Source organism: Sparus aurata, chromosome 15 (genome assembly GCF_900880675.1).
Source record: "Sparus aurata chromosome 15, fSpaAur1.1, whole genome shotgun sequence".
Classification (NCBI taxonomy): Eukaryota; Metazoa; Chordata; class Actinopteri; order Spariformes; family Sparidae; genus Sparus; species Sparus aurata.
In genome coordinates, this window is record NC_044201.1 from 20205166 (window position 1) to 20219949 (window position 14784).

Genomic DNA, 14784 nt, shown 5'->3' on the forward strand with positions numbered 1-14784 from the left:
TAGGGGGGTATTATATAAGTATACAGCATAAAATATACTCTATTTGGGAAACATTGAGCATACAGTATTAACTTAACACTTTGCAATTCTAATGAATTACATGACGTAACTCGTTTATATTGCAGGTTTGTCAGTATTTTACATTTTACCGTCACACTTATTGACTAATGCTCATGATGGCTGCAACCTATTTTTTAACCCCCACCCCTTTCCCATGGGAACTGTAGTGTACAGTCAGGATCTGACCATTGGTATGTGGTTCTTGTCACCCCATTTCCTTGTCTTGGCTTTTCATGGACTTGTTTAACTCCTGTCTTTGTCTTTCTGTTTCCACAGGGCCTCTTCCCATTCCTCCCTGTCACTGTATCCATAGGGACTGCTGCTAAACTAATTTTTCTGCCAAGCTGGATGTGATCTGTTGCATTACCTTGTACTGGACTGCATGCACTAAAACCATAAAACATTGTAACACAATTCTCACAAAATAGATAAATTGCTTGCGTTATAATGGTTCACAAAGTGAATCCAGCACGGTGTACAGTTCCTTCAGTATGACAACAAGTCATGCTACTCTGAGTTCCTCTTTTTACAAGAAATGTTGCACTGACTTATTCTACTGTACTGTTAATAGATGTTAAGCTGCTGTTAATGAAACTCAACACTTCCTGCAGATGTTTCACAGCAAAAGTCTTCCAGTGAACAGAAGGGATTATGTCCCCTGAGCCACTGAAGGTCCTGTAATATGAAACAGATGGAGGAAGTGTTCAGTTTGCATTATGAGCAAACAGCAGCAACAGAAAATTGACACAGAAAATGGGACAAATTAGATCAAGTACAATCAAATAAAAAGCAGGGTAAACAGGAAATCCAACATCAAATCCAATAACCAAAAGAAATGTTTTTGTCAAATCATAGTAGGTTGTCATTTATTGGTAATATCAATGCCTTTTTCTGGCACATGCTGAATATGGTCCAGCCCAGAAATTCAACCTCATACTGGAAATACATCGCTGTAAATGCCATCAGACTGACTCTGAATTACTAGGGCTGAGAAAATAAGACCGTCTCAAATCCTAAAATGGTCCCTGTGGGGTTTAACGCGTCCTTGGTTGGTGGATTTTGAGTGCCTCACATTAACACAGCCCTGTTAAAAGTTTTGTCCTCTCAAGGTCACAGCTGCCGTTTCCTGTCTGACTCGATACACATCCTGCTAGACAGAAGCAGAGAGCATGGCATGGCACAAAGATGTCTATGAGAGATGCAAGATTAATATCCGATTCTACACTTTTGATGTGAAAGGATGTAGGACCCGCAGTCCAGGCAGCAGTAGGAGAACCTAAAAGACTGACACCCCAACAGCAGCTCTGCCTGCCTCCTGTCTCTAGTCCAGCTGGAATCCCAACTATGTCAGCTGTAACTAGCTCAAGAGAAAGCCAACAAAGGCTTTGACATGCTGCTCAAAGAAAACAGAGGACAGAAAGGGGAAACAGAGTATGAGAGGTGTGGCAAGAGGACAGAGATGAAGGATAAAAGACTCCAGCAGAAAGAAGGCCAGGAGAGGGAGAAAAAGCAAGATGTATACTTGTAGTGGTTGTTCAGAAATGACCAAAAGGGGGATGACAGAAAGAGGGAAATGTATGAGTTGATAGAGGGAATAGAGAAAAAACAAGATGATGGCTAGCACAAGTGACACAGGCCAATCTGGTGTTCCAACTAACAATTATTTGTATTTATTTCTGAAACTGCCAATTTGTATTTGTATTGATGTTTAGTCTATGAAATGTAAGAAAGTAGAATTAATACCCATGATGAGAAGATGGAACACGTATTTTCATGTTTTTTCTAAAAATCTATCAACGTAATTCCTGCAGATTAATTGTTTTTTTGATCTAATTACTTGAATACTGCAGCTCTAGTCCAATCAGAGGAGGCAGAAATATCAAAACAAAAACTAAATAAATGCAACATTAAAAATAAAAAGAACTGGAGAGGTGCTGACTCATAGGTTTCTTTGTGGCCTTTTTTAAATTAAAATGTTGACAGATGGTTGTCTAACCTCAGATCTACTGGACCTACAAAGCCATAAAACTCATATGAGCATAATACAGCCTGCATATGTTAGCATAACATCTGGTAGTCTTTGACAAAAGAACATAATTTTCAACAAAAGACCAACTGGGTCTCAAGCTAAAACCAACACACGTCATCCAGTATTGTCCCTCCAAAGGAAGACTCTTCTACAAAGCTCATTGGTCAGGGACTGAGGGTGTTTGTGTATGCATGATGTGTCGAAAAGCCAATTCTGTCATGAAAGGAAGTGATGACAGGACGTCATCCTGTAAGCCTACAGATTTACTGTAATGGGGCCTTGAGAGTAAAAACAGGATTTCAAATCTGCAGTCAGTATTAATAAAAGATCAATAATGACCAACTCATTGGTCTTAATTCTTAATAATAGACAACCACTGGCAAAGGTCATTGGTCTGCATGTTATCTGCTGAGGAAAATGTGTAAATGAAAAAGCTGGGTGATTGTTATTATACCTTCACATTATTCCACTGCAGCCATTCAGAAACATTTGCAGACATGTACGGATCTGTCTGAACACTCAAGCCAAAAAAAACATTAACCTGCGCAACATGTAAAACAGCATCCTTCACAATCGACATATGTTTAACATCTCTACACTTGCACTTTCTTTCCTCGAAATGGCAAACAACCTGTTTTTCGACTAATTTTCAGGGTAAAAGCTGAGCCACACCACCAGTGTTTGTAGTGCAAAGGAGTACAAGTTTGAAAAACACAAAATCATACACAACATTTGTATTCCTGCAAACGTCTGTCTCACATACATAACTCTGTCCCAATGGCCTGTAGAGGACAGACTGACCGGTTCACCGAACAGGCCAATGAGCCAGCACGGCTCTACACGATTGGCAGGAAAACAGAGAATTCGACTGGACAGTTGTCACTCTGACAAAAATTTAATTGGCCCCCTCTCGCTGGGCGGGAAAACTAATTGGTTTGACAGCGCAGAGGAGGCGATCTAATTGGCTAGGTAATGTCAGTCACATGAGGGCAAGGGGGGGAGGGGACGTGGTGCCATCTGGGTGTCACCAAACCGTTAGATAATCCTAGGGTCTCTCCTCTTCTCTCTGTGCTCTCCCATGCTGTTCCAATGACAACTGCTGCCAGCCTGTCTGCCACTGAGGCAATACAGAGGCATTCACACCGCAGCATCACAGCTTAGACTACAACAGCTGACACCACCAGTTAAAATGTTAGAAGCTCAAGTTTCTTCAGCCAGAGTACTGTATACAGAAAGACAGTACACTCTTGTCAACCAATATGTGTATTTCTTTTGTGGTTTTATAATCCGCCCATGAAGAGAAGTATGTTTCTTGACGACAGAGAATATTTTTATCAGTAGCAGTCAGCAGCTACTGGCTGGAAGCTAACACCAGTGGAGCCTTTATAGCACAACTGGATCAATCACAACGGCACGCAACACCAACTAACACTCACTGCAAAAATATTTCAAGCTGTCAGAACAGAGGGGGTGAGAAGATAAAGGAATGTCTTTGTGAGAGTGAGAGCCCAAGAACTGGAGCAAATGTAGTCCCTGTTAATTATCGCCTACAGTTCTTCAAAGAAAACTCACCTGTGGTCTCTAAGCTACTTTTAATGAGTGCAAGAGAGAGGGAGGGAAGAAGGCATTACCCTCAAAACTTCCAGTCAACATACAGCTTCAAATGTGAGCAAACTTTGTATCATGTACCCTTTTACAACTACATTTCTGTCTTTTAAAGCTGAACAAGTTATGTCTTCAATCAGCCCCATCATCCAGAACTCCTTACAACAGATGCATGAGCTGTGACTTGCATTTTCTCTTATGATACAGTCTATTTTAGTAAGCCGAGCCGACTGGAGGTGACCACATAGTGCTGGCAAAGTAGGGCAGACAAAGAGCAGTCTCACCAACACAACATCTGACCCATACTGTAGGCCTTCTGTGTGGGAGGGTGGCTGGGCAAGACGACTACCAACAGCTGCCTCAGTCCAAAACAAAATGCACACAGAAAAAAACCCACAGATACACATACTCCCACGCAGACACAGAAGCCCTGCAGAAAAGCACACACACACACACACACACACACACACACACACAGAGCTGACTGTGACTGGCAATCCCCGACATCCTGTCAGGCGATCACTAAGCCAGTCACAGTTCATTTCAGCTCCTCGCTGGCTGTTCCCTGCAGGAGCACTCAACACACCAACCACAGAGAAAGTCTCATCCAGCTCGTTACATTTATTAGCAGATAGAAATCCTACCGAGTACCTGGTCAAACATCTATATATGCACAGCTGTGAAGGTGCCATGTCGCTCAGCAAACCAGGTCTCGAGTTTGTCTTTTGGATGTCACCTTCTACTTGCACATTTTCCAGGCTGTGTTTAATGCAACCAAAATTTGACTTTCTAGAGAACAATAGTTGATTGCTGAGTTTCATCCCATGATTGTCAAATACAGACGCTCTGGGTTGGCATCGGACTCGAGCCATAACCAACAGCATCCATCAGGTTTTTAACCATTTTGGAACATCATTTTCGGTCTCATTTAATCATCCAACCCTTCCCCCTCATATCCTTTCCAGTTGTTTCCACTATACAATCTCCCAGAGGGGAAATGCTCTAAAAATATTTTAGACTTGTTCATCATTTTGTGTGGAAAAAGGAAGAGACGCCCTTGTCCAACTGAAGCTGCACTGGCCTTCCGAAACACCTTTCTGTTTTGAAAGACTCCTCTGGGAGGGCAGACACAGCCTGCAAGAGGAGGAGGAGGAAAGACAAGCATGGGAAAGAGAGGTGGAAGAGGTAGCTGAAGGTAGGCAGCTTAGTGGAGAGATGCAGCTGATCAGCAGGAGGTCGAGGACACTGGAAGACGGCAGAGCAGGAGAAAGAGAGGACACCGTCCAGAGACCGGAAATGGCTGGTTAATCAGCTCCTCGTGCAAAACAGCTACGGCTTAACCCTTCTATAAGCAGATATATACTGTGCACTTATAGGAATACAGAGAGACTTGTGCAGATGACAAACCAATGCAACCCTGAAATATGAGATACTGCAATGAGGTGACAAGACGTTGCCCTGTGAAACTGCAACACATTATTATCTCTTGTGAAGTGAAAATCAATTCCGCTGGGAGCAGCCTTGGTTGAAACACTCCTTTGACAGGCAAACAGGAGGAGTAAATGCTGACAGCGTGGAGTGAGGCATTAGCGGAAAATATGAAAAATTGCCCTGCAAGCGGGAAGTGGCAGCCTCGCACCAGACAAAGGAATGGGAAGCGGTCTTCTGTCATGCTATATGTTGGGAGGTGACTGAAAAAGACAGACAGATTTGACATCTAATTCTTCATCTACCTCCAGCATCCACCTACTCTCACCATCAAGAGAGCTCTCAAAAGCATCAACTTCCCTTTTAATCAAATAAAAACAAACAACTGTGCCTGTGACATTGAAGAAGGATCTGCACTGCTGTGTATTCTGCATCTAGATTCTGCACTGCTATCAGTCTTACTCCTGCTTAAAGCTACTATTTCTAGTTTAATCTACAGCACAGCAGGAAACGTGCGCGCAGCAGCAGAAGCTTCCAGGGGCGGGGTGTCTTCCAGTCTGCTGCAGATGACAGTGTAGGGTGACTGAAAAAACAGAGCAACTGGAAGTTGAGGAGCTGTTTGTAGCCCCCTTGCTCCAAGGGATCATAACAATAACTGTCTGCTATTACATTTCTGACCCATCATTGCCCCCAATACAAGGTCCCTTTGTGCTTAGCCTACATTCACTACAGAAGATGTGTCCAGAAGTGCTGGACAGAGGCTGAGAGCGAGCTGAATGTGTATCTATTTAAAGGTGCAGCGTGTTTTTATCTTAATCAGAAGAGAAAGATCTTCAGTGGTGAAAGCTTTTTACATTTTCACGACTGAATAAACACTTAAAGAACAACAATCTTTATACCATTTTTACTTTGTTTATATGTGGCGGACCCTGCCACCTTTCGAGCTTCAAACAGTGATCTGGGGACCTGAGAACAGCTTTCTTTATTCAGTTACGGAAAAGATAAATATTACTGAGTTTGTCATAAATATTGTAAATAGTATAATGCTGTAGTAAAACTACACAATGCCCCTTTAAGGTCTTTTGGAATTCTATTTCTAGGAATATCATTAACATGGCGTGTTTGAGGTCCCAATAAAAGGTTCTGCATATGGTCAATCCTGTAACATTAAGGTGGTGCAAGGAGAAATATATGAATATGTGTCTACTCACATCTCAAGCATGATCTCGTTCAAGTAAATCCCATCCACTAATTCAATATATTCCGATAATTTGGTGCCATCGGTCACTGTCGGCTGCCCGACTGTCTTCACCTGGAAACAAATGAGACGATGCAAATAAGGTGTTAAGATAATCAATAAACACTTAAAAAGCAAAATGCCTCCGAAGGCCAGAGGTGTTTAATTAGTGGGCTTAAAGCCACATGTGAATAGTTAATGAGGGATCTTACCCAGCAGACCAGAGGCGTGAGCATGAACTGCTCCAGCAACGGGGTGAAAACCTCGCTTTCCATATTTTTCCACTGACACTGGCGCCGTTTATTTCAGCAGATTATGAGGAGGAAAAAAAAAAAACGTCCACTCCTTGTGAGGGAGAAAGATGCGTTTGTCTTCAGGGCTCCACTCATGTAGCTGATTCAATTAAACCGACGCTCATTTTTGCTAACAGCCACCGGAGATGTGTCAAGAGAGGGCAGGGAAAAAATTAAATAATAATAAAAAAAAACGTTAATCCACAATCTTCTCGACACGACCCCAGCTGTTTTCAAGATGCCAACGACTGGGCTTGGCTACCTCATGGGGGGCAGAAAAAAAAGGACTCACATTTTTCTGAGATGTTTTCCTCTGTTCTGGGTTTTAGCTAGCTATCTACAGAGACAGAAACAGAGAGACTACATGAGACCTGAGCCAGGTATCAGTTTATGCTAGCGGCTGAACGTTACTATGGAAAAAAAAAAGGGGGGTGAAAAAAGGACCGTAATGACGCTGAATGAAAATATTCCTCCGAGGCGACGAAATGAAGAAAAATATCCAGGGCGGAAACATCCAGAAGGTTGAAGGTCCTGGTTTTCAAATCCTCATATAATAATTGTGAAGTAATGTCTGACCGGTTACTTCTCTTCCCCTCCCAGTCTGCCTCCGTTCAAATGCGGCATGCTAATGAACAGAGGGAGCTGAGAGGATGACTGGAGGACACTTAGCACCGCCTCCCGCTGTCGCTCCTGTGCATCTCCCTCCGCCTCCTTCAGCTCCAAAAGAAAAAAAATAGGGCATTTGATCATCAGAACATCCTTTTTCCCACTTGGACTTTATTACTAAGACCTTAGTGTTATAGCTCCTAGACAGCATGTGGTCATCCAGTGCCATTCAATTATTTCAATAGCCAAAACTGTAAAGGGAAGATTTTTAATGAGTGATGCAGACAGAAATGGGATGAGGATAGGTTTTTCTTGCAGACCCAATTTTGTCTGTGTCAAATGTTTCTGCTTATTTCGGGTGGAGATACTTGGATTCATGCATAGCTTTTGTCTGCATGTACAGCATGCAGTGCGTTACAGCAGCAAAGGCAAGCAGGCTACTGACACCTGGTGGGTACTGTACAAAGAGGCTATATGTACAGTAACTGTGAGCTTTATTCAACTATAAAGAAGAAGTTTAGATGAAGAAATCATGAAATGCATTAAGTCACACCCTGTCTGTATAATATGTTATATATGTCCCAGGCAGTGTGAAGAATAGGTACTTCTCTGCATTTAACCCATTCCCAGGAAGCAGTGAGCAACCAACATTCAGCGTCCGCAGACCAACTCCAGGTCTTAGCCAGTGCCTTGGTTGGCTAAGGGTGCTGGCTTAAGAATGAATCTAATCTGCATGTTTAGATGGTGGGGGAAACCCTCTGAGGCACCTGGAGGAAAACCCAGGCAAACTCCACAGAGGAAGGTACTGCCCCGGGTGGGATTACAACACACAACCTGCTCGCTGTGAGGGCAGCGGTGTTGACTTGCACGTTCCCACCATGCAAATAAGAAACAAAGATAAAACATTACAAGTGTTAAAGCAAACGACCTAAATACATGTGTTATATATGCATCTACTGACCACAAATTTGAAACAAGAGATGTACAGTGAACAGGCAGTATTTCATTGTATCAGCAGCAGTGAGGTAAGGACTGAATAAGTCCAAACCCACAGGCGTTCACTATTGAGGGAGAAGACACCTAATCAACAATTGATCAATGGCTCTGTAGGTGTGAATAGGCGGCTGAGTCTGTGCAGATAGCCAATTAAAACACAATCACTGATTTGGGAAACGGAGACCTCTCGGGAGGACACAGTGAATGGATTATTGTACGTCTCCCTGAAATTTCTAATAAGCAAGTGTCAGCAACAGCAGCAGCTCTGTTGTATGAGGTTCTCATTTGCATTTAGAATAACGGCCGCCCTGGTTGGTGCTCAGGCTTGAGGCCATACAGTAGGAGATCCTGACTCGACCTGTTGTGTCTTGTTCTCTGCAAAACATGTTTGGCTAGGACGTCGGCTCAGTGAGCGCACACCAGGAAGCAAGAGGCGTAGTTTACAATATCTGTCAGAAGGGCCTCCCCAAAAAATGTTTTTATTTTCCGTCTTTGGTTGTCATGCTGGAGTTTCAACCACAATTTATTTAGGCTTTCAGCAGATTATGTCTGACTGTATCTAACATTTAAAACAAAAAAAAAAACAACTGAAAGACATTTTTAAAATCTTTATTTATGCCCTTTGCTGTGACATTCCAGAGAAATGTTTTGGGGACTAAGAAACTTGTCGAAATTGGGATGGAGGTGATGGCCGAATGAATTTACACTTTTGGCTGATCCTTTAAAGTGAGCGTATGTAATTTACAAAGTGATATCTATCTAAGCTTCATAGCATTAACTAATATTAGCCACAATACAATACTGGCCATTACAGACCAATTGAGGCTGTAGAAGTATTAAAATGCTTAAGAATGTGTTTCGTTGCAAACATTTTTGATAAACCAGTTTAACCTTTAAAAACTCAGCTCTTCAGGACTGTGTGAGTGTTATTTTGTCAGATTCAGTCGACAGTGGTTTGGCAACACAAACAAACCCAACATCTGTCATCACATTTTGATTCAAATGTTACTCAATCTGTATCGGTGGGGACGCGTAAACATGACATAATGTTTTTCCAGGTGAGTCCCCACCAAATGTAAATCATTGATAGGAGCGTAAAATTATGAAAAATATAGAAAATCTCTTGTGTGAACAACCAAAACGGACAAAATTTAGGCAGAAAATGTTCATGTTCCCCATTAAAAGGATGACTGAGAAAGTATGTGTTTGGGGGTTTGTAATGCATTTCACACTCTGCTCTCCAATTTTACCCTGGCCCATTGCTCCCCACAAAGATTCAATTTTCTCCCTGGAAATCAATGAAGTTTATCTAAACGTAATGATGTAAATTAAAAGGGGGGAATTTGCTCCAGAATCTACTCAAATCCAATATAGCCCATTTCTGAGGCAACCCACACACATTTCTACGAACCCTATCACCCCGGCAGACGATTAAACACTGACTCAGATAATGAAAACCTTTCATGGCTCGTGTAGTGCCCGCTTACCCACACAGCAGCCTGAACACAATTATGCTCTGCTCAATTACTGCGGGGAGGGTGAGGTGGAATATAGCTCGCCGTGTTTGTGTGTTAGCATCTATTTGCGTTGATGTCGGATTCATTAACCTTGGATTGAAAAGGGAGCTCCGGCCTGTCTCATCAACATCTATTATTCATGACGCTTTTAACAAGTTTTGTCACAAAGACAGTTTCCACCTCCACCTAATGACTCAGTGATTGTGCGGACCCACAGCAGCATTCATCACACACACACTCAGCAATGAAAGCAGCCCTGTGGAAACCCACCCGACCGCCTGTTTTGGCTCAAACTCTGCAGAACCAGTGTTTACACATGGAAATGTTTCCTCTGGTTGGTATTAATCTAGTCCAGGGATGAAAAAAAAAAATCCATCAACCACAAAGCAGCGCGGCTCAGAAAATCCACAACAGGAAAAATTTGGAGAAGTTCTCGCATGACCCTGAAGAGCCTCTCTCAGAGAAAACTCTCTCCCTGTCTTCTTTGGATGACGGCCGTTTCCTGTTAGTTATTTCGCTGGAATTTACAAGCCACCGCAAACATTTTGATTTGGAGCTGTGCTGATCTCATGCGGACTTGAATGCGGCACTTGAACGCCCGGCGGGCTGACTAACGCTGCAGAATTGTATGAGCACTTCCTCTTTTCTTCAACTGACATTTAATCCGCGTTGACTGTTCCCTACTGAGGTTGCATGACTAAAGCTGCAGGTAAAGGTTGATAAGGAGGGTTCAGAGTTTAAGCCAAACAGCGTACTCTGAGTAAAACCACATGTTTAAAAGACTTAATGAGATTCTGTACACCATAATTAGAGAGTAAAATTTTTGCGTGCAGCTCTGCAACAACACTCATCGTGTGGGTCCGTTTCTTCTCTAACTCAGTATTGATTTTGCTATGCACAGTAAACACAGACAAACTGGTTTGCAGCTGCAAATGCTGCCAGCACCGCAAGTTGGAGAGTAGAAGCACTCGAGCAGGAACACTTTTAACCTTAAGGCAACATTATGAACATTATGTAACTCTTTCACCTTAAAATAACTGCTTCAGAGTCATGTTGATGCTACAGCGTGTGTGTGTGTGTGTGTGGGGGGGGGGGGTCAAATTGCACAACATGACAATTTCTACATATTGTTGCTTTAATTGAGACCCTGATCCCTACAGTGGAAATACACTAAGGTCCTCTGATGGTCCCTGTGGAAGGCCCCTGCTGCAGAAATGTGGCCTAGGATTCATCCTTTGTGAACAATGAATGTTTAAATCTAATTTCATGGCATTCTGGACAGTATTCACTGAGATTATCTGACACACTGACCCAGTGATCAAGTCTTGACAAAAATCCCAGAGGTGACCAAAATTGTTAGAATTTATACTCCAGGATGCCCCAGTAGCTCAGTTGGTTGTAAAAACTAATAAATAGTCAAACCGTCGTATGGTCAAGTGGTCAAGGGGCTCTGTGGAATGTCTGTGTTGTGCTGGAAGCCGGTCGTTTGTTTATGTTAGCTGACTCCATTGCTAAACTCGGGTTGGCTACTGTTGTTCAGGCACATCCTTTGGACTTTTGCAGAAAATCCAAGCTGAGTCCTTCACAAAGAAATCCACAATCCAGCAGCACCAAACAACTTAAACAAATGGTCCACAGGCTTGTATAGGGAACTGAGAAAAATGGGGAAGGTCTCGTTTTTCACGTCTTGTTACAACCGGCTTGCATATGGCCAATAAAAAAGTGGATATGTATATGGAAACCCTTCAAAAATAGGTCTTCTTGGTATCTTAACCTGTGGTTAGTTTCCAGCCAAGGGGTGTGGACAAACATATAAAAATACACGTGACAATAACAAAAACACTATCTTCATGGAGGCATGAGTGCAAAAAAACACAATTTGCATAGATCACTAAACACTGGCCTTTCCAGATTGACAAAATAATCTAAAGGTCTGACCTCTATCTTCAAAGTGGAGGTCACTCTGACCATCTCCTCTGTCTCTGTCTCAGTGCTGCTATGGGAAATCAATGCCTCAACATTCAAATCAGCAGTTCAGATGATTGAGACCCCGGTGAGACAGTCAAAGCCTAACTGCATAATATTACAGGGCAGTAAGGATGTGTGTATTGTGTGTGTGTCCCAACCTTTTGAACCCTGTATGCATCCCTTTAGTCAGAGAGACTGAATAAATGTTTTCTTTTATAGAGATGAATGATCTTAAACATCAAGCTGTGAACTGGCAGCATTCTGATGAAGACCTGTTTATTAATCACATTTCACCAGCTCTAAATGTGTTTATCATGGATTGTAATATGTTGCACATCATCTTTCAGCTTTGTCTTGGTGTTAGCAGAGTCGGAGGTTCTCGTGATGAGCTTTAATGACCAAGAAGCAATCAGCTCTCTGCAGTCCAGGCCTCAAGGCTTTACATCACTATCTGCCCCCCTTTCTGAGAGGCTTTTCAGATCACCACCACTGCAGGGAGCCAATATTTAGGAAAGCAGGGGTTGGAGCTGTAATGAAACAAATATTAGTTACCCTGTAGTGCTCATGAACATTTCTATTGTTAACATTCATTTTGTTTCAGGCACGACTTGTTTTATTGATGCTGTGAAGATTAGTCTTCCCGTTGAACATAACAGTTGTTCACACTCTGGTATCTGCTGACTTACTGCTTTTATGTTTACTCCGATTCGATTGATGAGCAGGGCTCCAGCTTGTCGTTCGCTCTGAACATATCATGCAAGCTTACACTTAGGCGTCAGTGAGTTATCATTCATTTAACTTAACTTCTGCTTTAACTTGAGTTGAGATAAAATAATTTCATCTTTTGGCTTCAAGATTTCCTACATTTTAGTGGACCGAATGGCTCAAATATTGACAGTGAAATTAGTCATTCTGCGGGGTTGTGACTCTCAAAATGTCAAAAATGTTCACACTCTCTTGATAATTTCACTTAATCTTTAAGAGGTTTTCAAATGAATAAATTCTAACACACTGCACCTTTAATGTACTTATATGAGGCACTTTCTAAGCAACATGCTGTTCCGTGAGCTGCGATTCTGCCCGTTCTGAGAGAGCGGAACCGTATGTTGTGGAACCTTGCCATGTGCCATAACGTCATTACCACGCTTGCGACAAAGGAAATCACTCCTTGCCAATTCAAGTCGCGCTGAGCTGTCTAAATGGTGGTTCCTTCAAGCTTATGCATGTCCATAATAATCAGAGGAGGGCGGATCCAATTACTGGCTATTCAGTGACAGACAGGAGAAATGTCTTTCAACCGCAAGCAGGATATTTCAGTGTTGCTGTTGATGGAAATTTGGAAACATTGCAGTTCTGCGAGAAAAGTTGTAAAATGAGCTACAAAAAGTATGTCACCGGTTTCCACTGAAGCTGTCACTGGGTGTTTAGGATGATGGATAATCTCCCTTTAAATCTCCCTTCTGGTTGCCAAGGACCCAGAAAAACCTCAGTCAGCACCCCTACGGAAAATCCCGTCAAATCTGTGAGCGTGTGTGTGTTCATGTGTGTGTAACAGAGATCAGTGCAGCACACACGCAGGCTGTCCCGTCGTCACCTCCTCATACTCTGTAGCATGAAAATCGGAAAAGCACTTAAACCTCTTGAGTTGTTAAGTGGCCAAGGTGCACAGATACACACACACACACACACACACACACACACACACACACACACACAAACGGAGAGACCAAAGCTTATTTTTCTGACATAATTTTTTTTAAATCTATAATACATAAACTTAAATTTCAAAGATTCTTATTCAGGTGGGCTGCTGTTACGCCCCTTGGTGTTCTGTAGCGTGACCTGTTAATTGATCTTGAATATAATTTCTCAACAACAACATTCACAGATCAATCAAATCACATTGACAGCTTGTCTCTCGTCACAGAGGTCTCTCTAAGATGACTAGATGAGAGTTTGAATAATAGATTAACGTTTAGATTCACAGGCAGCCCAGAAATAACCAACAGATTTCTATGTCGGTCGATGAACATTTACAAAAGAGGATTCTCTGAAAGTGAAGCCTCAACACAGAATCCTCCACTGAGCTGTTTATGATCCTTGTAGTCTACCACGAAAAACACTGAGTGGTCCATTACACAGTAACAGTCCATGGCTCTGCTGGGTAATAATGAGATCTCAATGTGTCCCGGAGCCATGGAAACAAGATAAAACGAGTTGGTAATATAATGGGAATGTGTTCTTGTGTTTTTCACTGTGCGTGAGCTTGTGTGAGATCCTGCTATTCCTCCCTGCAATTAGCTGGAGTGTGCGCGTGTGTTTTCCGCGGGTGCGAAGTGTGTGCATGCGTGAAAGTAATCCAGAGAGATGCTGTTAACTCTCATCTGTTACCATAACAACTGCAGCAACCCCACTGTTAGTGAGTTGGCTGACTGGGTGACCGCAGGGCTGTCTGGCTGGTAAGCTTACTCCTGGACTCACTGTTTGATCAGCAAGCAAGGTCACGATTTACTGACTGATGTGCTGACAGACAAACTAACCGGCTGTTTGAAGCACAGAGAGTTTATTCTTTCAGGGACATTCACAGGAAACAGTTACAGCAGCTGGTTCAGGCAAACGAGCCTTTTGACAATGTGAAAAAACATAAAGACACACTTAAAGATTAAACAGCCCTTGATGTTTCAGTGATGTCTATATGAAAATTGGGTGGTTTAAAAAATGCGGTGATATATGTAATTTTAAAAGGAGGTAATTAATCGGTCTATTCATAAATATGCTTGAAATTGTAAGATGATATTGTTGAGGATTATTAGAGCAAGATTCAAATTGTAGGTATATAACTCTTACTTATGCAACACAAATGTAGAAAAAATAGACACACCTGTTTTCCCAAATGAATGAAGTACATTTCTTCTCATCTTCTTCTTTTAAAAATATCCACTTGGGAGTAATATCAAAGAGCAAAAATACTGCATTTCTAATTAATATTATGAGCATTGTAACAAAATAAATGTATATGTTAATGTTGCCAAATATCCACCCATT

General features: G+C 42.1%; 1 protein-coding gene across 7 annotated transcripts in view; it reads right to left on the reverse strand.

Annotated features, from left to right (window-relative positions):
• Nucleotides 1–7334, reverse strand: part of ccdc88ab (coiled-coil domain containing 88Ab) — a 68448-nt gene extending 61114 nt beyond the window's left edge. For 3 of the 7 annotated variants that reach the window (XM_030441546.1, XM_030441545.1, XM_030441543.1), the window contains exons 1-2: nucleotides 6572–7333; nucleotides 6334–6434 (exon numbers count right to left, since the gene is read on the reverse strand). In XM_030441546.1, the coding sequence (XP_030297406.1) occupies nucleotides 6334–6434; nucleotides 6572–6634 (164 nt within the window). In that variant the 5' untranslated portion in view covers nucleotides 6635–7333. Of the gene's footprint in view, nucleotides 1–6333; nucleotides 6435–6571 lie in introns of all 7 variants that reach the window. The other 4 variants (XM_030441544.1, XM_030441542.1, XM_030441547.1 and 1 more) reach the window with 2 other exon arrangements.
• Nucleotides 7335–14784: the final 7450 nt, after the last annotated feature.